We start from the raw sequence: 24,309 nt of genomic DNA on the forward strand, positions 1-24,309 counted from the left end.
ATTATTGGATATATATATATATATATATATATATATATATATATATATATACATGTATATGCTAATGCTTGGTGTGAATGGATTCATCTGGTAAACATTCACGATCTGTTGTGTGTATTTCCAATGCGACAGCAGGGATTACTAATCCAACGGTGTGCGAATCCAGGGGAAAGATTACTAATCCGCGCGAATACATTACTTCTAAGAATTTTAAACTGGGGATTTTTATTCATGACTTTCGTAACTATAAATGATTTTTGTTAAAATCTTTGCATATTGTCCACTATATACTGTACTAAATGTTGAAACTTAAGAATTTAAATTTACATTGTACTGTTTTGTATATTGTAATGTATATTTTTCATTTAGTTTACATTTGAAATCTTTATACAAAACATTTCTTCTACTTTGAAAATACAGTAAAATGTACATTGTGTATTGTAATACGAATTTTATCTGTGACCATAAATTTGAAAATTCCAATGTTTGTCTCATTGTTATATTAATATTTGTAATTAAGAAATAGTTATTAGGCCCTTGCCTATAGACGGAAGCCTTATACTGATCAGCCTGTGCGTCCTTGTGTCCGTGCGACACTTTTCCGGACTTTGATTTGGTCATCACCCCAGCTATTGAATACAAAGAAAAACCCATACGAACTAAAATCAATCTCTTATAGATCAAGGTTGAGTTTTCTTGGTATATTTTGAAAGAGTCACGAACCAAAATATGATGAGCTGCTCTTCAGTATCTCAAAGGGGAAATAATCAAGAAAAGGCAAAAATAAGATGGGTTCATTTAAAAAGCTTTAAAGAACAACAGCGCCAGAAAAGTTGGATCCTATCATTTTACGAAAACAATTGTGTCTAATAATGGCATGCTTAAATTGTCTGATATTTAGGTTTTTCATTACTGACAAATTATCAGTTAAATAATGAATTGCAATACTTGATTTTAGCTTAATTGTTGGTTTTATTATTCGTCCTTTGCATGACATTAAAGTGACTTGGTTGAGGAATTGTTCGCAAATAAAAACAAATTAGGCTACATGAGGAATATGTTTTGGTTCTAGCTGACGAAACTTGTAACAACATTGTCTTTGTTTGTAAGGTTCATTATTATAACTGTATTTCAAACGAAGTTGGCATTAATTCCACTTTTGTTAATCGTACTTATACTCCAACTGCCCTTTCAAAAGATGAAATTCTTCAAAACCATGCTTCAGTTTTAGACAAATTTAATATCCCAGTCAATGGGTCGGATGAATATGAGTTACCGTACCTATACTGGATTCCTGAACTACATAAAAACCCTTACAAACAAAGATATATGGCTGGATCAAGTAAATGTTCTACCAAGCCCCTATATTTGCTTCTCACGAAAATATTAACAGCTGTGAAGGAGAAACGTACCGTGCGACTACATATGCCAGAAGTGGTGTAAATCAAATGTGGATTCTAAAAAAAAAGTTAAAAACTTTTAGTAAACTTGAAATCGCAAAACTTTTCTCAAATCAACAACATCAAAACATATGACTTTTCAACACTTTACACGACCATTCCTCACGATAAATTAAAGACTAGACTTTTTGACATCATAGACAGTTGCTTCTTCGACAAAAATGGAAAATGCAACTATTCCTAACTAATGATCAGTCATCCAAAATATTACCTGGGTAAAGCCACTCTGATTCCACGCACAAGTACTCTGAAGTTGAAATAAGAAATATGCTGGAGTTCCTCATTGACAATACCATCGTGGTCTTTGGTGATCAGGTCCTCCAACAGTCTGTTGGAATTCCCATGGGCACGAATTGTGCTTCTTTGTTAGCTGACCTGTTTTTATATTTCCATAAAGCAGAATTTATTCAAAAACTTCTACGTGAGAAGAAAAAATCTCTTGCTGTGGCCTTCAATTCGACATTTAGATATATTGAAGACGTATTATCTATTAACAATAATATTTTTCATTCACAATTATGTCGATTCGATATGTCCCAGTGAACTCGAAATAAAAGACACCACCAAGTCGTCCACTTCTGCTTCATACTTAGATATTTTATTGAAAGTAGATATCAACACCAAACTAACAATTCAACTTTATGACAAACGGGATGATTTCAACTTCTCCATCGTAAACTTCCCTTATTTATGTAGCAATTTTCCATTATCACCTGCATATGGTGTTTATATCTCTCAACTGATTTGATACGCAAGAGATTGTACTGAGTATGGTCAGTTTTTAAATTGAGGCAGCCTACTGTCAAAGATGTTCATGGTGCAGGGGTTTCAACAGTCTTGTTTAAAGTCAGCATTTCGCAAATTCTATGGTCGTTATAACGATCTAGTTTGCCAATACAACATTTCATCAGGTAAAATGCTGTCTGACGTGTTGCATACCGATTGTTAGGCCGCTAATGGCACACTGATTTTGACTACGGATAACTCTGTTTACCTGATCAAGATATAGGGCTCACGGCGGGTGTGACCGGTCGACAGGGGATGCTTACTCCTCCTAGGCACATGATCCCACCTCTGGTGTGTCCAGGGGTCCGTGTTTGCCCAACTCACTATTTTGTATTGCTTATTGGAGTTATTAGATTGATTACTGTTCGTTGTCTTCACCTTTCATAGATAAACTAGGGAAATCGAATATTATGCATTACGATAAAACACAAGAACGTATGAAAGAATTGTCTTTTGTCAATCATAGAAGGAAGATAAATTGAATGGGTAATCCAGTGAGTCCCGAATATCAATAAACATAGTATTCTTTAATGAGTACGTATTCCTGATGACCTAATTATGTTAGACTTCAGAACACCGTATCACACGATCACTATGCATTAGCACAAAGCTGTCTATTGTTTGATGTTCATCAGACAAGCCCGTCATAGAAGTCAATTCATAACAGATTTGAAGAGGGTTTTTAGTTAACGTATCTCAAGCTGTTATGCGTCACAATAAATACACACCGAGAACACTATACAATGCACTGAATCACCGACACAAAAGATGTATAACCAGTTGTAATAAAATTGTTATAAGATTTCTGTTTTCTTTCGGTGTAATGTAATATTTTTTTTTTTCGAAAATGTTCACTTTTATTGGGAACCATCATGAAGTAAAACTGTACGTGTATATCCTATTATTTACTAAAGCCTGATTTAACTTTAATCTGATGTTTATCATCATGTGTGATGGAATTCAAATAGCTGTGAATCCTAGATAATCATTTTCACCGACTCACTAATGTTATCACACATCATGACAGATGTATTTTCGGCTTTTGTAATATTATATCCATTCAGTCAATTTTGCTTAGAAAAATGTCACTACACATATACTCATGAACTATGCGATTTTCTGGTATCTCACTCAAAGACATCAAAGCTTCATCGACTTATCTTTTATAAACTTGAAATAATGAAAGGTGAAAAAATGAACTGTGATCAATCTCATAACTCTTATAAGCAATACAAAATAGAGAGTTTGTCAAACACGGACCCTTGGACACACCAGAGGTGGGATCATGTGCCTAGGAGGAGTAAGCATCCCCTGTCGACCGGTCACACCCGCCGTGCGCCCTATGTCCTGATCAGGTAAACGGAGCCATCCGTAGACAAAACCGGTGCGCCAAGAACGGCACAACAACCGGCACGAAACACGCCAGACAGCACCCGACCCAACGACAGGCTGCACCGACGAACCAGACCGCCGCAACGACGACATAATTCGCTAAATGCCGACCCCAATTGAGACTTCCGAAACCCCCGCACCATCAACCCGTCTGACAGCAGCCCGCCTCGACCCAAAAACCGACCACACGCAGAACAAGCCCCCGTGTACCGAACCAGCCGAGAGACACTAACACCACACACAGGTGGCAATGGAACACCGCCACACAAACACGGGTAGCCGACGATGGAGAAACCGAAACCACCCCGCCTGTCACACAGCTGAGCCGTCAGTCCGCCGTTTCTAATGCATTTATAAGTAATAAACAACCATTTTAGTAACTTCATTAGGACATCAAACGGGGCGGTATGTAATTAAATTTACACTTTATTGCAACGCCCATAGGACTTCACAGGATTTAATCATGTGATCACCCCACTTCATATCCCAAAAATGTTGGCCGAGAGCTTTAATCCAAAGCCAACAGTTTTTACAATGGGACTGACAAAATGAATATTATTCTAATATACTGTTGATAATTGTTTTATTACACTTAAAACAAACTTGGTTAATCAAAACATTAACAAATTATAAAGTTCAAACATTTTCTTTATCGACAGTAACAACTCTAGATAAAACAGCAACATTCTAAAATAAATATGATATGAAAATATTGGTCTTATTGATAACAAACTTCAATTAGTTAAACATTGGATTTCTTCCGTCAACACCTGAAACCGTGTCTTCGCCATTTTTGAAGACAATAATCAAATAACTTTATAAAGACGCTTGTAACAAGCTTGCAACATATAGAACGTTTTGAATAACATGGCGGGGCCGAATGCAAATAATTGTCTGCCCTAGAGCAAAAGTATAGGCAGCATGTGTCATGCTACAGAGCAAATAGTCATTTCATCCTATATATGAACCTCGTGTAAAATCATTTGAAGCATAATATTTATGGTTAGGTATATTTGTGATGTATAATATTTGTAATAGTCATATCCAGTCCTGATTGTGACGTTTGATACATGTAACACGCATTTAAGTTCTATTTGTGACGCTTTATACATGTAACAGTTATCTTCAGTTCTATTGGTGACGTTTGATACATGTAACAGTCATCTTCAATTCTATTTGCGACGTTTTATACATGTAACAGTCATCTTCAGTTCTATTTGTGACGTTTGATACATGTAACAGTCATCTTCAGTTCTATTTGTGACATTTTATACATGTAACAGTCATCTTCAGTTCTATTGGTGACGTTTGATACATGTAACAGTCATCTTCAGTTCTATTTGTGACGTTGTATACATGTAACAGTCATCTCCATGCTTATTGTTGACGTTTTATGCATGTAAAAGCCACCTTCAGGTCTATTTCTGATGTTTTTTCACGTGCCATAGTCATGACCAAATCTGTGACATTCCATTCATGTGGTAGTTATGATTAGGTCTATTTGTGACGTTTTATGCATGTAAATCGTTGTCAGCTATTGAGGTCTTTATAGTTTCCGTGTATTGATATTCTAAATGGAACGACACTATCCTCTTCAAATACGGAAGTAAATCTTGTTATCGATTGTAGAAATTAGAGTCGTGTGGAACATTTCCGAATTTTCTAATTTGCTCCTGCGTCCAGAAATTTATATACAATAATAAAGTGTCACGTCTGTGTAATATTTGATTAGTAACTCGACTTGTACAATTTCTGCAAATATGTTTGATATTTTCAAGTAATTGTGATAATTTCAACGATAAGTATTAATCCCAATTCATACATTTGGCAATCCTACCAGTTTTGTAACCTTTTCGACTTTTTGTTTCTTTTTAATCATAATATCGTTGTCGATAGGGGACATCACATTTACTTATGTTTGTATATCGTGCATTATGTTGGTTGAAACTATGAGAATTAAAGTTTCATCAAAGTTTTTCTGGATAGAATAATTCATTGTGATTATTTCATATAATTCCCAATTTTCATTAATTATTCTTTCCCTATCAAGAGCTCGAGTATGCGCATGGTCACGTGACAGCTGAGCTACTAATCGGATAATTCGGTTCGGTGCAGACTGAAATTTTTAGTTCCTTTACAATGTTCATTCTTAGGAAGGAATTCTTCACAATTGGTATGTTGGCTTAAGTTTCTTTTTCAATAGCCATAATATTTGAAGAAAGGGCGCATTCTATAAAACATAAAAAAAGGTATGTCTAATACTTCATTTGCAGACAACATTTTGAGTCCATGACTTAACTTTAAATAGCGACCAATGTCTAGTTGTAATTCATTTGTATATATAGCTAGATAACTTAATTCATCAGATTACCATCATATCTACAATTGTATTACATGTTTGTTGCAGGGCATTCGTCATATTCCTGATGTATACAGTGTGATTTCCTATGTATGATGTGGTCAAAATTATAACATTTAATGAATTATATCCGAGTGATTTTGACACTGCCGTTGAATTATGGCAATTGTTAGATAAACCTTGAATCTGGCAGTTATGCTGAGCATCCCCAGCCTTAGAACTCATCCAATTTTAATCACATTATTAGTTCCTCTAATTGTAAACGTAAATCATTGTCACCGCGACACTGTAGTCGTTTAGGTTTCATCACAAGAGGTCGCAGGGAAATGTCATTGTTCGTTTGTCTAATTTTGGGATATTTTCATCTTGGAATCGGCTACATTGTATCCGATTGGGAAACGCCAGGTAAGCTCTGTTTCGTTATATACACTCTACTGCGTAATTCTTTTATTTTAACCCTTTGTGTACTAAAAACTCACAGCTTCAAAACGTTTCGTTCAATTGTTAACATAGCGATGTAAGGTTCCAATCAAATATCAACCCCGTTGATTTTCATACCCATGAACAAACGAAGATAACGAACAGTGAGGAATCTCATGAATCCTATAAAGAATGCAAAATTAAGAGAAGGGCAAACAAGCGGATCCCTGGACGTACCAGAGCTGGGACCAGATGTCTAGGAGAAGTAGGTATCCCTGTTGACTGGTCACATCCGAACCCTATATCTTGATCGGGTAAACGGAACAATTTGTAGTCGAAAACAATATGTAAAGAACGGCCTAACAATGGATTTCAAACACGTCCGACAGAATGTGAGTTTTCGGTTCCCATCGGACTTTAATGAATATTTGAAGGAATGTTTAGAAACAAGTGCAGTGGAAAAATACATGTATGTTTAGATTTTCCATTGTAAAATTTTGAGACAGCAAGAATACAGCGATATAAGTCCTCAGTCGTGCACAGAATAAATTGCTCTGTTTATTAGGGATAAATCTTTACCACTCTGCTTTATCCCTATTGTTTTCCAGGGAGTTACAGTTTTACAGCTACTTTATACCAAGCAATACCGATAGATATAGAACAATAAATCACTAGTACTCACCTATTATGGAAATAAATAAAGAGGAATAGGAAAAATGGGAATTTCAGTGTATTGATGATATATCAGCTTTAAGTTAACTCATTTTCAAAGTAGGTTACGAAAACCATTTTTGGGAGTGAAATGGGTCAATTTAATCCGCGGATCAATTACAATCTGAACACGGAGTGGGTTTGTGTGGCTTTATGTTACTATAAGGCATATCAAATCTGAATTTTGACAAGGTTTTTATCACTTCATACTACACTATAAAAGGGAAATATTGTTTTGGTAAGTTTTGATACATGATCTTTAGTAGTTTATTTCTGCCAATTCTTGAAAACAGGTTAAGTTTACCCTCTTCAATCAACCCACTTGAAAATTTCAGTGTAAATATTAAACTGGTTACTGTACATATATAATTTGTTAAATCAATTTGGATCAACTATTCCTGGTCAACATAACCCGACACGAACTGTTCCAAAAAATCAGGTACATGTACTTCAATCTTGAATCTAAAGAATAAATATCTGAATATGTTATACAGTGGTTGTGTCTGTGTGTATTTGTTATATCTTATGCCAAAATTGAGGATATTGGTGGCTTTACAACTCGGTCATCCGAGACACTGCTAGTAAGATGTAAATTTTATATAGTTACTGGTATGTAAATTGATAGTGACACTGAAAGTTTTGATAAGTGAAAATAATTTTAAATTTGAATTTTAAAAAACTGAGGCCAGGATGCAATTTAAGAAATCTCCATAATTAAAGGTGAAGATAGCGAACCGTGATCAATCTCATAACTTCTATAATGTAAAACTTATACGGTACCAATTTGGATGCACCAGATGCGCATTTCGACAAATAATGTCTCTTCAGTGATGGTCAAGCCGAAATTTTGGAATTTCGAAGTGACAGAAAAACTTTTAAGAGATAAAAGGAGAAGTAGAGTGCCAAAAACTGGAGCCAACTTCGTCCAAGGATAAGAGCTATGCATGAGGGAGTTATAGTCCTTAATTTTGATATAATGAAAAGCGAAAATAGCAAACAGTGATCAATCTCATAACTCCTATAACAAAAAGTGAAGATAGTGAACAGTGATCAATCCCATTACTCCTATAATGAAAGATGAAGATAGCGAACAGTGATCAATCCCATTACTCCTATCATCAAAGGTGAAGATAGCGAACAGTGATCAATCCAATAACTCCTATAATGAAAAGTGAAGATAGCGAACAGTGATCAATCTCATAACTCCTATTATGAAAGGTGAAGATAGCGAACAGTGATCAATACCATAACTCCTATCATGAAAAATGAAGATAGCGAACGGTGATCAATCTCATAACTCCCATAATGAAAAGTGAAGATAGTGAACAGTGATCAATCTTATAACTCCTATAAGGAATACATTGTGGTACTCATTAATTGTATATTATCGATATACTATTTGTCGCTACGTTACTACACGTGTGCTTCAGTTTAGTCAACCACGTTCAACATGCAATTACGTCATTTCAACGGAAATTTTAGTGTGTGGTTGTAAATTTTAGATTTGATATTGAAGCGAAACTAATCAACTATAAAAGCTCTTATCTTTACCACCTTGTATTATTTTAGACTCTTACCATTCAGAAATTTAGATAAAAATGCAATTCATCAAGATTTGGTTAAAACTTCACTTCATAAACAAATATTCGTAATCTTTACCGGAAAGTAGATATTTTTAAGATTTAAGAATTCAACTCATCGTGCAAGAAATTGAAGTCGCATGTGAAATCAATGTAATTTCGCAAAACTATGTACGATGATCAAAAGTATGTGAACTCAAAGCAAAACACACCACAGAGTCCTACACATCTGCTTCGTATTTAGATATTTTATTGAAAACAAATATCAATGAAAAACTAACAACTCAACTTTATGACAAACGGGATGATTTCATCTTCTTTATCGTCAACTTCCCTTATATATCTAGCATTATTCCATTATCACCTGCATATGGTGTTTATATCTCTCACATGATTCGATATGCAGAACTTGTTCTGAGTATGGCCAGTTTTTAAATCATGTTAGTCTACTGACAAACAAGGTGCTGTTACAGGGGTTTCAACAGTCTTGTTTAAAGTCAGCATTTCGAAAATTCTAGGGTCGTTATAATGATCTAGTTTGCCAATACAACCTATCATTGGGTCAAATGCTGTCTGACGTATTTCATACCGATTGTTAGGCCGTTTTGGCACACTACGGATTACTCCATTTACCTTATCAAGATATAAGGCTCATGGCGGGTGTGACGGGTCAACAGGGAATGCTTACTCCTCCTAGGCACCTGATCCCACCTATAGTATATCCAGGGATCTGTGTTTGCCCAACTCTCTATTTTATATTGCGTATAGGAGTTATTAGATTGAGCACATTATGCTTGCAGTAAAATGTATTTCATTGATATATCTTATAAAGAGAGAAAGAACAAGAAAATATATAGACATTGACACATTGCATAGATATGTCATATATGAACTCCAAAGCGGCGTTATGAAGTTGTGTTATCCGTCGTATAGCTAAGAGAAAGTGTTAAAGATACCTATATGTTTCCAAACTTTGAAAATGACTACCAATATTGAATATTTTTATGTCTGATTCTGTTAACTGTAAATAGTTTTTTTTCAAAAATGCATTTTGAATATAATTTACAGTGTGCCCATTCGTTAAATGTCAGAACAACGGAACGCTTATCCGAGAGACATGTCAATGTAATTGTTCAAGAAACTATTTTGGATTTTTTTGTGAAAAGGGTGAGTATCATAAACTTGCACTACATTTGTAATGTGTGTGTGTGTGTGTGTGTGTGTGTGTGTGTGACAATCAATTTATCAATCGACAATTTATATGCTTACAGCTTATCAAAAAAGTTTGTGGCCAGATGGCGAATATGCCCTCCCAGCGGCAATATATGGGTGTCCAGAGACTGGGGACAAGGGATGGACTTTATCTTACATCAATCTCACCCTGCCCCAATCTGCCCAGCGACAGCAGTGGAACAAAAAAGACCCAACAGAACTCATGAACATCATGGGCCCATACTATTTCCATGCCATTCAAATCAATTTCTGCCTGAAAACACAATCTAACGTTGAAGATGAAAGAAATACGTTGTCCACTGAATGGCCCAGTGGGCAATATTGTATATACAGTTTCAGCAAAACATGTCCTAAAGGTAAAAGAACGAAACACACAGCATGATTAAGACTACTCGAATTGAGTGAAAATTGAGGGTTGTTTTAGTGTCACATAATTCGAGTTAGCGGCATTTAAAGGGGATGTGGCAAACATGGCCTATTATCTAAGATGTCCATTCTTAGCGAACTTGAAGGCTGTGTAGACAAATAACATAAAATTGTACTTGTCTTTGCCAGAGTACATGTGTATTCAATTTACAGAATTCTGAATGAGGGTTGAGGGCAATACCATCTATGTGAGTCTCAAGGGTTTCACTGTTGTGAGACGCGAAGGGCTACACAATTTTGGCAATTGTTACCAGTTAATCCATTACTGTGACAATCTATTATTTGATGATCATAAAAACAGTGTGTCAAGATTTTATAAACTTGTGTTTATGATGAATAATTTTGATTGCCGATCATTCTTGACTTTATTCATCATAATCAACGCCCATGGTAAAATATTCCAGTGAGTTTATTTAGTGAACAAATAATTGCTTTGGGGATTGCGAAATACTTCTTCCTATCGAGTCACATTCTAGCATCCCTGGAGGATTTTGTTGATGGCAGTGCATCATATCTGACGAAACAAAGACAGATTATTTCGTCTGTGTGTTTCATCATATGACTATTTAGTCAACCATTAGCTTTATCTCGCAATCGAAATCCTATCGCAACATATTTAAACCTTGTTTATTCTTTGTCAATAAAAGTAATCAACTTGATTAAAAGTTCAATGTGTTTTCGATATTAGAAGTAACCATTTTGATCAAATGGGAAAATCAAGATTGAGTGACGTCATCAAAATTTGTATTTGCAGGATTCTCTAATGGCAGTGTGATAATTTCTGGGTATCGATTCACACAACAGGATATTGGAGACCGTATTCCCGGAGAACTTGGTGACAACATGACCCTACTGCTGAGGTTCTGTTGTAAGGAGGATGGCGATTACAAGACACCAGTAAAGCTCCCCAAACACTTCCCATTTATTCTATTCCAGGTACATCACCCGAACACTTCCCATTTATCCTATCCAGGTACAGCCTTAACTACTCCGATTTGTCCCATTACGAATACACCCCCAAACACTTTCAATTTAACCCATTTCAGTTAAACTTCATAACTCATGTTTACTTAAAAAGATTGTGTACCCTGATCTTAGAGGTCAAAGTCAGAAAGCAAATTTTATATATACTAGCATAGAAGCTATAATTATATATATATATATATATATATATATATATATATATATATATATATATATATTTAAAACGAGACTGTTCGAACCCCTGCACCATCAACTTGTTTGTCAGTAGCCTGCTAAGATTCTAAAACTGGCCATACGCAGAAGAAGTTCTTGCGTATCGAATCACTTGAGAGTTATAAACACTATGTGCAAGTGATAATGGAATATTGCTACATAAATATGACAAGTTGACGATGAAGAAGCTGAAATCATCCCATTTGTCATAAAGTTGAGTTGTTAGTTTACCGTTAATATTCGTTTTCAATAAAATATCTAAGTATGAAACAGATGTACAGGACTCTGTGGTGTCTTATTTCGAGTTCACAGGGACATATCGAATAGCCATATGAATGAAAATTATTATTAATAATCATGAGATAATGTGAAGATAATATAATTGATTCCTATATTTCAATTTCCCTAACCCTTATTTTTTGCTTGAATAATAATTGTTTTCCTTATGGAAAACCATTTTTGATACACGAACTTGTCGAAGAGATGTATTTTACGCATAAAGAAATATTTTGTGCAATACGACGTTTTTAAACATGTATGTAACATACAAATATATCACGGTATCTTGTAATAATATTTTTATGTATATACTATTATATATCATTAATTGATATATGTTGTTATATTTTGCAAGTTTGTAATACACCGCGAATATTTTAAAGTATTTGTTTGTAAACTTGCTCAGAATTGTAGCTTCTTTTCGTGCCTTGTTGATACATCTCACTGGGTGTCTTGTACTTATCAAGTGAGATTAATCATTTCATAATGTAGATAAGATATTTTACAATACGCCAGTTTCGAGATAAGAGCTTTTCTGTGTAGGAGGTACATTGAGTGGAACTTTGAATGCCCAAGTGGGACAGGTGGACCTATAGTCAGTGAGGAAGACGATAAAATGTATTAAACATGGCTTCTCTTTAAATATTTAAATCTAGGAAATGCAAAAATACTATCAAAAGAAATATTTCACTAAATGGAAACATAAATTTGCAAGTAAGACCCTGGATATGATATGTACAAGCAACGGAAAAAAGGTGATACAATAAGAATTCCATGTATTTGATTACTCCCTGAATACTTATGATTTAGTTCGTGTATTAGTCGTATTCGGGAGATGAAACTGCGTATGAGAAACTAGGTGAGAAAATTAACTGATGCAGTGATGAATATTTGTCCCACTCCCGCATGTAAACAAATTATTTGGAGCCTTACTATGTACGAGAGTTCTCCAAAGAGAAATAACTCGGACGTACGCTCGTATCTCGAAACCGGCGTATTTCTTAAATAAAACATTTCGAGCACTTATCGGGAACAAAGCAGTAGTAATATGGAGCTACAAATGTACAGGTATACTGTATAATGTTTTATTTAGAATTGAATTAGTTTATTTTTTATGCATTGTCTGTACATGGAACCTTTATTGTCTGACGTTTTTTTATGTTGATTACAGTCTATTAGTCTATGAATTGTGTGATTCAATTATTTTCAGAGTCAGTCAGCTGACAGATGTCAGGAGGTGAATTCTATGATTGTGCAACAGGATTACTTCTTCATGAACAATGAGAATGACACTTGGCAGTACGAGGGGGCGTTACCATTGTTCAACACAACAACACTAAATGGTTCTGTAGGTGTAGCATATTGCTACTATGAACCCTATGGTGAGGATTTTAAAACACATCAACTGTTATCTATACAACTTCGGATATTTTTATCTTTTACCATTCATTTCCATTTTGTTTATGTCTTTAGAAAGAGTAATCCATAGTTAAAATCAGTATGTAAAGAACGGCCTAACAATTGGTGTAAAACACTTCAGACATGCAGCATTCGACCCAGTCAATTATTGAAGATAATGTACATACTTATTGAGCATGATTAATCATTATGCAGTCCAACTTCGATATTTAAGTTGCTGTATGGTTTTGTTTTTATACATGTAGTATCTTTTTGCATTTACATATGTACCATGGAAGGTGAAGATAACGAACAGTGATCAATTTCATAACTCCTATAAACAATACAAAATAGAGAGTTGGGCAAACACGGACCCCTGGATATACCAGAGGTAGATTAAGTAGTGCGTCAAATTTACTGACAAAGTACTGATAGCCTAGCCATTTGGAAAAAAATCTAATATATCAAGAACAAAAAATCTGTTAACCTCTGCTCTGTTATTTTATGCTGTGTACTGAATTCTACTAAAACACTCAGATGGATTTCAGAAGCAGAAATACGATAGTCTGCAGTAAGAGGAGAAAAATTATTATTTAATTCGAAACATTTTTCTTTTCTTTTTCTGTTAAACCAAAACTTCAATGTTCCTTTTAACTATTCAATAACGAAGTGACGAAATGAATCCTGTTTTAGAACGCCGTGAGTGTTACTACGATACAGACTATGGCAACTCGTATAATGGCAGAGCTAACGTTTCCGTGTCTGGGAAGACGTGTTTAGTTTGGTCGGATTCAGAGAAATCAATTTATCACAACGACAAGAGGACTTACCACGAGTTTGACGACAATTATTGTCGTGCCTATCAGCGGTATACCTACAAATCAGGAGAACCAATGTGCATTGTTAAACTCCCAAACACCATAGAAAAATGTAATGTTCCAAAGTGTGGTTAGTATCTCTATATACATAAACAGAGTAACTGAATATTAAACCTGTATATTCATATCAACAATCTGTATTCAGACTAAAGCTGTTCATAAACTACGAGGGGTTATTAGAATAGCCGTGTACTCTCAAAAGAGAGTTAACCATATATCAATGATAATCTGTCTATAAAGAGACGATCTGAGTGTAGAAAATTTCGGCGAGACTTGTAGATATATATTTACATTCCCACCTGCTTTCTCTCTGATAACATTTTAAAGCTCCAGTGAATCAATTTCTCTATATACACTACGTAACTTTCTCGTTTACATTCAACTGAATGACGTCAGTGGGCGGTACTATGGAAATTAACATTGAATGTCATTATATTTCATTAATAGGCTGTATTTTTGATATTCTGATTTTCATATTTTCATTTTTATTTCAAATAACCATTGCCAAGTTTGTAGGGTATGTGAGGTGATTGACTACAAAGGAAAACGTGATAAATCAATGCATAAGAATACGTCCTCTGGTGTCATAGATCCGCGCCCCGTGTAACTATGATGTGAACACTGACATACGCTTGGAAGACCGGTTTGACCATTGTTCTGGTACTAAACAGTCAATTTCACACGGTGCTTTTCAGTTTTTCGGTAGACCGGTAATTTTTCATATTGTACACCCTGATCAAAAATCATTTTACGTGTCTCTTAACACCTGGTCAATGGTTAATCTTTATGGCATCAAAAGCATTTGATATGGACACAGAATTATCCCTGCGTTGTATTAGACAATGAATCTTCTATCTTAAACCTTCTATCTATCTCCCTTGGTAATTATATAGAATAATATGAATATATATCATTTCACGCTTAGGGTTTTTCCCGCTATAATTTTTTAAATCTCTTTTAACAAACCTCTAGTACTACATGTAAAATATCCCATATTAAATTCGTATTTGAGGACTTTCAATTCTTAAAGTCTAGTACAGCATTGTTGAAGAGATGCAGATAATTTTTTCTGTAAATTAAACAATGTAAATGAGTGTAAGTTTTGATACGTAGGTCTATAGCTTGCACGTCATTTTTATTATTGCGCTAGTTCACCAATTTTTGGATTCCACCTCGTGTATAAAGCCCTTTTCATGGGGTCTGATTGCACAATATCGTACAATATTCCTGAGAAACTGAAAGATAATATTCGTTACAAAGTTACTGAAAAATGTTTAAAATGTTGAAAAGAAACGATACCAATTGCAAGTGCAATTTTAAGGGGGAAAACTGGTAGTTTAGGTACAAGTAATATTTCATATATATATATATATATATATATATATATATATATATATATATATATATACGGTATATTTGCAGAGGAAGATAAAGACTTACAAGAATTTGGAAAATTTAAACCTTTTAGAAGTGTTCCACACCGGGGAAATTACGATCCACAATATGCGGTAGATGGATCTGTAGGTGAGTCACGAAAGTACCACATGCTATTGTGAAATGATTTCAATGTTGAGAAAAGTGACTTTCATAATACGTGTACCGTTTCCTTTACAGATGCTCTAAATCATTTTGTTTCAAATCGGCCTTTGATGAAACCCTGGTACCAAATTGATCTTCAAGAACATGTAGAGGTCCATGCTATAATTGTCTTTCGAGTCTCCAGTAGGTTGAAGTTCGGTCTTGATTTGATATTTTGTAAAACATAATTTAATAGTGCATATACATTGTAAATTGACATACGTAAAGTCTCAATATGTGAATCGCTATACCTTTATTGTTCTTTGTGATTGATAATGTTGTTCCTGCACGGTCTGACAATATCACAGCTTGATTAACTGCATGTTATACAAAATACAGGAGATTCATTAATAAATCAAAATAATACATCAACGGAAAATGTATCTTTATCCATGCATTTCAGTAACGTTTAACATGATATGAAACATTTAGGATCACCGTGTACGTAATGTGCATGTTGTTCATCGTCCAGAAAGCTTGCCATCTACTCTCAAACACGACATCCTTATAAACTACACATGTACGATGCATAATGATATATAATTTCATATTTTTTGTTATATGAACTTTATAATTTACAATAACACTGACATTCTCATCATAATTTTCTTGAACTAGTTTCAAATAAACAGTGAAACGTAGATTTTTTTTCAGCTTATTTTCCTTATAACATGCGACATGTTGGGACATATGTCAGCAAGAATCAATGGGATTTTATGAACTATGGCGCTGTTCGATGCGATGACTTGCGTCTTCCTGGTTATTCCATGGTGTTTCGTTATCAGTGTAGGCGCCCAGTGGTCGGTCAGTACGTCACAATACGAAACTTTGACTTCACACAAATTGGTTATGATCCAGGCAAATATTTCATGATGGAAATCAATGAGATTATAATCCTTGGAAAAAGTAAGTTCTTTCCTATAATTCGAAATGTTTATGAATTACATGTTAAATTCAGCATTCGTTTATTCTGTGGTCGTAATAACGATCTAGTTTGTCAATGCAACTTGCCATGGGGTTAAATGCTGTCTGACGTGTTTCATACCAAATATTAGGCCGTTCTTTGCACACTGATGTTTATAACGGGTAACTCCGTTTACCTGATCAAGATACATGTATATGTGACCGGTAGACAATGGATGCTTACTCCTCCTAGGCACCTGATCCCACCTCTGGTGTGTCCAGGGGTCCGTGTTTGCCCAACTCTTTATTTTGTATTCCTTATAGGAGTTATGAGATTGATCGCTGTTCGTTTATCTTCTGAATCACCTTTTCATCTAACTTATTTGAAATTCGGGCAATTGATTTTGACAATCATATGCATAGCCAACTGTTAATCTATCGTTAAAATTCTCGAAAAAAATATCAACATAAATTGTTTAACATTGAATAGGTCATCATTTGTTTGGTGTTAATGCAAGTTTAACATTAAAGAATTTACGTTAAATGGTCAGACAAATCAATTAAGGTAACTCTATCAGTAACTTTCTATCTATTTTTCTAATAAAAAGATAGAGAGATGGATATAGATATAATCTGCAGTGTATATAATGTGTAGCATATACAGAAAGAAGGATACTAAAATAATGGTCATTTAACATTAGACATAATTTCATGCCTTTTTTTATTCCTTAGTATATCAATATGTACATGCGGTTTTATGCTCCCACGTTATCATTGGATAGTCTCGAAACGTTTACTCGTCCCTCTGTGTGTGTTTGTTATATTTTGATTCCCCATGTTTTATAAGATTAAGCAGGCATTTTTAATAGATCTGGTATAAACTTTGAAGCGATATGGGTTCCAACAGTCTTGTTTAAAGTCAGCATTTCGCAAATTCTATGGTCGTTATAACGATCTATTTTGCCAATACAACCTATCATTGGGTCAAATGCTGTCTGACGTGTTTCATACCGATTGTTAGGCCGTTTTTGGCACACTGATTTTGACTACGGATAACTCCGTTTACCTGATCAGGATATAGGGCTCACGGCAGGTGTGACCGGTCGACAGGGGATGCTTACTCCTCCTAGGCACCTGATCCCACCTATAGTATATCCAGGGGTCCGTGTTTGCCCAACTCTAAATTTTGTATTGCTTATAGGAGTTATGAGATTAATCGCTGTTCGTTATATTCACCTTTCATATGACCGACAAGTTTCAATTTCATGGATTATCGTAAAAGATATAATATCAATGCATAGTATCCGTTTACGATATTGTTAGTACACATGCTTACAACAAGAAGGCTTTTCTGAGAACTTTTGCACTCACAACATTACTTGAAGTGCTCGCCATTAAATGTTTCTTATGTTATTTACCAAGCAGCATGCTTCAAACGTTAACATACTTGTCCATTAGTATATGTGGCTGACAAATACTCGCAAATCTTGTCAGCTATATTTTGGCATGGATATCATGCGACCTTGATTTGATTATGTTGGATCACAACAAAACTATTATTGTTTTAATTTCTTCCCACACTATGCAGGAATGTGATAACTTTTAGTGCATGTGTGTACATAAATATTCATTAAGCTGAATTCGCTCCCAATGCTCGTCATTTTGCTTTAAAACTTGAAATTGACGTTGTATGTCATACATTGAAGAACCGAGTTATAAACAATTACTGTGACTGTTACTACTATCAATGAGTGGATTTCATTCAGCATGTACTGATATCATTCCCGATAAACTCACAATGTTAATTTATTGCTGAATTAAGGTTGAACATGATTTAAATTTGATGCAACAGTGAAACATTACCTTTGATCTATCGAAAAAAAATTCAACGTAGAGACAATATGAATTTACAGCATCAGCGTTAGAAATTAAGGCATTTTTTCAACGTTGAAGATGGAAGTTTAGTTCAACACTGAACAAGCTTGGACTTTCTTCATGTTGAATATAAGCAGTTAACTGAAAATGTTTTATGCAGTTTAAACGTTGGGTTGTTACCGTATTTTAACGTAGGGTTTTTATCATTTTAAAGTTGATTCAACGTTGAATAAGGATCTATATGATAAATCTTGTGAAAATGAAAATAAGATTTACATATAACTGTTTGTGTCCTTAGCAACAACCTGCGGTAGGCCTCTGGGTATGGCATCGGGTAACATCTATGACTATCAGATCGGAGCCACCTCCGCAGACAATGGCGGCGTAGAAGGCATGCCAATATCATCTCGGGGGCGATTGTACCATCCAGACCCTGGGTGGTGTTCTACAAAAAAGGACAAATCACCCTGGTTCATGGTATGTAATTTGAATGATATATTCGCTGCAGTTGATGTTTATTTTCTCTATACAATATCATTACACTTTCTAGCAAGTGTTTTATATATAATAGATTGATTTGATTGTTCCGACCGTCATCCAGGGAATATCAATACAGGGATGGATATCGGGAAAATATTCAAAATACATCCGATCGTTCCAAGTGTCTTATGGGATATCTAGAAGGACGATGATGTTCTATAAAGAATCACCAGGTGTCGCGAAAGTAAGGCGATCCAGTCCTCTGGTTGCATTTTACAACATTGGAAGAATTGCTCAATAATGCTGACGGTTTATTTAATGAAAAGAAAATTCAAAGATGCTTTTAGATATATCACTTCATTGCAAGTCCAATCTTACTTTAATTACTTCAAATTTGACAAATTTATTATGTTTTGATACTTTTTTCTTCAGATTTTTACAATAGACATTACAATGCCCGTAACAACACCTCAAACATTCCTGTTTCACCGCGATATCCTGACAAGATACATCAAAATACACCCAACAGCGAAGGATGGTCAACTGTCATGTCTGAAGGCTGAAGTTATTGGGTGCCAGAAGCAATGTAAAATGGCGATATTAGTCTCCCAGATAGTGCACGATGGGTCATCCAATATAATAATTTCATTGATAAATGTATAAATGATTCAATACAATAGATAAAATATAGGTACCTAGTGCACTTAGCCTTTGTATCTATTTCATATAATGGAAAGAAATTCTCTCTAAAGCAGTAAGAATAATCAAGAACACAGCAATGTGTTCATGTGTCTCTTCCCTTATATTTGAATAACAAGGGTTTAAGTTTTCAGATATCATAATGTACAAAAATCATCAACTGTCTTCATATCACAATTGGAAAGTTACACATGACCCTTCAATTTCATTTCAGTACAAAGAGATATAAAGTGTGGCAGTGGTACTGTAGATTTCGGATTTGAAGAAATGAAACGATTTTCCTTTTGGCTTCCAAAAGAGGATAATTCAGCACACACAGTTCAAAATATATCAACCATAGAGGGATGCAGGAAGTTCTGTATCAAAAATAATTGTACAGCTCTGTCCTTCTCGACAAACTCAAAACATCAGGAATGTTTCTTAAGTTTTGGAGACCGATACCATCCAACAAGAAAGGCGTCTTGGGTTCAAACTGGTGCCATTTATAATTATGCATCCCATCGCCTATGTTATAAAGGTATCAATTTTGACACTACAGCGAAACATGCATGGTTAAAGCGAATATGCGTATAATGATCTGCTGCTGATGATACAATGAGATTTCAGTCGTTGTGGTTCTGTGTATCACTACAGTGTTTTCAGTCGAAATGCACAGATGACTCGACATATCAGTATTTCTTAATAGTGGTTACCTTAATGTTAGGGTAGATAAAACCAACTTTTCTGAAATGCTTTATGAAATCTTTCTCCAACACATTGTCATACTTAGAAGTTGTGTATTTAAGTTCTTCTTGTTCAATATATCCCTAGTTTTATGGACGTAGATAAAACTTTACATCTATTCAACAGGAGTTTGCAAGAAAATGAAAATATGCCATCTTTTTAAAATTCAATTGTTTTAACCTTGTCATTTGCAGACTGTGTGGATATATATCCTTGTACTTTCTCCGTAAATGTGACACATAAAGATGAAACTGTGATCAGGTCACCAGGATTCCCATTTAGTTACGGACAAGGTCTGAATTGTACGTGGACTGTCCATGCCGGACACTTGGCATTCATCAACCTAGAATTTATTTTTGTTCATTTAGCCAAATCCATAACAGAAATATCTTTAAAAGAGGTAACTTTCCAACAACAGTTCAGGAACTCATAGCTTAATATACGACATTATCCAGTTCCCATTTACCACTACTTGATTTACAATAAAATTGTTATGAATCTTCACTTTGATAGACCTGTTGAAGAAAGTGTATTGAAGCCATGTAGTATCATCCATCTGCTGAATGCGTGATTCTGTATATACATGTACATAATCTGTATGTAGTAATACACACACACATATATATATATCGTATTATACTTGTATATATTTCAGCTAGGAATATTTGATATAAATCCCGGAAGATGTATAGATCGTATAATCATCAGTGACAATTCGACATCTATTGAGATAACAGCAGAGACCCAAGACGCTGTCATGGATTCCATTGTTGTCTCCACTGGAAAAACTCTATCGGTGACATTGGAGTCTTGTTTTCAAATGTCTATAAACCAATTAGAAAAAGCATTTGAAATAAAGGTCACAAAATCAGGTACTGTCCAGCACATTGTAACGTAACGTATTGTATGAAACTTAATGTCTTATAATGATCGTAAAATTCGCTTGCAGTACTGTCCTTTGTCGTTCCATTCAATGATTTGTTAGATATGTGTCATGTATACATGAAGCAATGCATGTATTATTTACAGATAAACCCGGATGTGGCATGACTTCAGAAGGATGTACAGTTACGTGTAGAATGCAATCAGCATACATAGCAACGGACAGATATCCAGCCCCTTATAAAGCAGGGGAATCCTGCATTTGGAACATAGAGGGAACATATGGGCAATATGTTGAGCTGAATGTTCTTAGCTTAGATATCATCAATGGTGACACGGCCTGTGCCAGCTCCTACATTGCGGTCTTTGATGTCGACCTGAACGGGAGGGAAGTGCTGCTTGGAAGGTTTTGTAAGGAAAATAAACCATATAGAACTATTTCATCAAGGTGGCAAAATATGAGGATAGAGTTTCGCTCTGGGAACCAGCCAATTCAGGGGCGCGGATTTTTAGGAATGTATACCTTCGTGAATTTTTCCCAGAATTATTCGTATGCAAATCATGAAAGTAAGTACTTTCATAGAGCAAGATGGCGACTAGTATCCATGCAATATACATTGTTTGTAGTCAATTTATTTTAATCATTGGATATTTGATACAGACGTGCTATACGCGAAAATGAAGTAAAGAAATTGGCTACATTTCAATATAGTTCTATATTTTATATTTATTTTAGGATGTTACAACGATTGGCACAAAAGTAATGGCAGCTGTTACAGAATGTTTACTGGGAACAAAGGTATCACGTGGAGGGAAGCTAATAGAAATTGCATCCAACAGAATGGAAGTCTTGTTAGTGTATCCTCAAAACAGGAGCTGTCCTTTATACATTACCTCGTCACCAAAGATATGAATTCTACCGGCGACTGGGAGATCTACATAGGTTTGTTAGCTAAACATTTCGAGTAGTACTGCTACGGCTTTGAACTTAATGCATAGGTCAAAATTTTTTCACTTCACCTACAGCTGTTGTCGTCTCTACTTGAGTGATATATTTCACATGTGACATAAAACAACATACAGTTTTTTTTATCTCTGTGCAGGACTTCAACAGATATACTCAAAAACAACAGGCGAGCTAAAATATATATGGTCTGATGGAAATCCTTTAACATTTACGGCTTGGTACGTAGACCGAAACACAGTTTGAATTCTGAGGGGCTTCACACTGTCAATCCCGTACTAATTTCCTTTAACATGTAAACAGTGTAAATGTGATGAAAATTTGGTTTCCCGACATTTCAAAGTGTAGTTCGCTCGCAAGATACAATACTAAGAAGTGTTTCATATTATGCTATTTTCCTTTTATTTCCATTTAAATGAGAAAGGTTTCGTGATGCCACAGTTGCAAATAGGCAGCCTAATGGCGTCCACAATGAGCGGTGCACCAGCATAAAGTTTTACAGTATCCATTCCATGGAGGATTGGCATGACACTGCCTGCGCATACAATAAAATCCCAAGCTATATATGTGAAATTGACCTGGAACACGTCAAAGGTCAGTATACAGTTATGTTATCTTTAGGTTTCAGCATATAACATCCACACCGTGCAACTATAACGGTGACGTAAAATGGGTTGGAATTTGTGTCTCTTTTTGTCGCTGATGATGCGGATCAGCCACTGTTTCCATCACACTTATAGCTGGTTATTCATTACTATTTGTTTGAAGAAACCATAATCCGGACGAACTGGTGGAGTAATGGTACTATTGTGCCAAAGAACGAAAAAGTGAGAAACATTTTATTCCATTGTGGAAATACGGAGCTCATAAGTAAACTGTTTGTGTGTGATGGAAAGAACGATTGCAGTGATGGATCTGACGAAACAAACTGTAGTAAGTGTCCCAAAACAAATCAGACTATTCAAAAAGTCTAAGTATTTGATGTATTATCGTGAATTTTAGAAACCAAGAATTGATATTAGTATGAGTGAAAATATTCTTAAATCAACATGGGCAAACATTACAAATAATGATTCCATTATGATAAAATTCATTACCACAGCTACAGTGTGTACGGATACACAGTTCCAGTGTGATAGTGGGGACTGTATTTCTATCAGCCTGTACTGTGATTTTGTTCCTCACTGTCCAGATCGGTCCGATGAATCAGAATGTAGTAAGTACAATTGCACATTCAATGTTCGTTATCTTCACCTTTCATTCATCTACATTTGCAAAATGTAACATAGCTTTAAAACTCGACAGACCAGTGATATATAATACAACTTGACACCTAACAGGATGATATATATATATATATATATATATATATATATATATATATATATACATAACTCGATACAGGGTGTAATGTATTCGAAAAAAACTGAAATTGTACATACCACCTAAAGATTAGGACATGTTTTTCATATTTTAGATAGCAAAGTATAATTCAACACTAATTTCTTCTTCGTGGATGTATTCTATACAATCATCATTTCACGTTGTGGTATTCTTTTGGGAGAAAACAAGAAAGGGAGTAAATGTGTGCTTTAAGAAGTGTATTATCAGTACCGTGTGTGTCCTTTGCTTTCAATGGCTCAAACTGAGCTGATCTAGCATTTCCAAGGTTTTTTGATCATCCAAACAATTACAAATCACCGGTCAAGTTGCTTTGAATCACACTGAAGTTTAAATATACACTCTAGGTTACATTTAGTAATGGTTTTCAGTTTTCCACTGTAAAAAGAAAGTTCTATTTCACTGTCCATCAGATTTCAATCAAGTTTTAGCAGCTACCGTTTTCTATCAATATTCACGCAGTCAGAAGACAATGCAACAGTCGTGAATGGATGTGTTCAAGTGGTCAATGTATTCCTGCAAACAGTTGGTGTGACCTGAAATTAGACTGTGTCGATGGAAGCGATGAAAGAGACTGTGGTATATTACTCTTTTGGCCCAAATTTACAGTAACATTTCCCACTCCAGTCAATCAATAAGCTAAGCACTTATGATCTGGTAGATTTAATCATCGTTTCCTCAATTT

The 24,309-nt window shown here is 35.0% G+C and overlaps 1 protein-coding gene across 3 annotated transcripts in view; it reads left to right on the forward strand.

Moving 5' to 3' along the window:
• The first annotated feature begins 5,675 nt into the window (after window positions 1-5,675).
• The window catches only part of LOC125653234 (uncharacterized), a 32,291-nt gene continuing 13,657 nt past the window's right edge, over window positions 5,676-24,309 (forward strand). Inside the window, exons 1-23 of one of the 3 annotated variants that reach the window (XM_048882585.2) lie at window positions 5,676-5,811; window positions 6,046-6,402; window positions 9,777-9,875; window positions 9,980-10,297; window positions 11,122-11,303; window positions 13,054-13,225; window positions 13,935-14,189; window positions 15,542-15,643; window positions 15,734-15,841; window positions 16,352-16,603; window positions 18,774-18,952; window positions 19,047-19,199; window positions 19,388-19,541; window positions 19,869-20,171; window positions 20,572-20,777; window positions 21,033-21,249; window positions 21,407-21,826; window positions 21,996-22,202; window positions 22,363-22,444; window positions 22,648-22,817; window positions 22,992-23,156; window positions 23,326-23,439; window positions 24,087-24,203. In XM_048882585.2, the coding sequence (XP_048738542.2) occupies window positions 6,324-6,402; window positions 9,777-9,875; window positions 9,980-10,297; window positions 11,122-11,303; window positions 13,054-13,225; window positions 13,935-14,189; window positions 15,542-15,643; window positions 15,734-15,841; window positions 16,352-16,603; window positions 18,774-18,952; window positions 19,047-19,199; window positions 19,388-19,541; window positions 19,869-20,171; window positions 20,572-20,777; window positions 21,033-21,249; window positions 21,407-21,826; window positions 21,996-22,202; window positions 22,363-22,444; window positions 22,648-22,817; window positions 22,992-23,156; window positions 23,326-23,439; window positions 24,087-24,203 (4,054 nt within the window). In that variant the 5' untranslated portion in view covers window positions 5,676-5,811; window positions 6,046-6,323. Of the gene's footprint in view, window positions 5,888-6,045; window positions 6,403-6,632; window positions 6,683-9,776; window positions 9,876-9,979; window positions 10,298-11,121; window positions 11,304-13,053; window positions 13,226-13,934; window positions 14,190-15,541; window positions 15,644-15,733; window positions 15,842-16,351; window positions 16,604-18,773; window positions 18,953-19,046; window positions 19,200-19,387; window positions 19,542-19,868; window positions 20,172-20,571; window positions 20,778-21,032; window positions 21,250-21,406; window positions 21,827-21,995; window positions 22,203-22,362; window positions 22,445-22,647; window positions 22,818-22,991; window positions 23,157-23,325; window positions 23,440-24,086; window positions 24,204-24,309 lie in introns of those variants that run through there. The other 2 variants (XM_056144704.1, XM_048882586.2) reach the window with 2 other exon arrangements.

The sequence above is a fragment of the Ostrea edulis genome, chromosome 7 (genome assembly GCF_947568905.1).
Source record: "Ostrea edulis chromosome 7, xbOstEdul1.1, whole genome shotgun sequence".
In the NCBI taxonomy this organism is placed as follows: domain Eukaryota; kingdom Metazoa; phylum Mollusca; class Bivalvia; order Ostreida; family Ostreidae; genus Ostrea; species Ostrea edulis.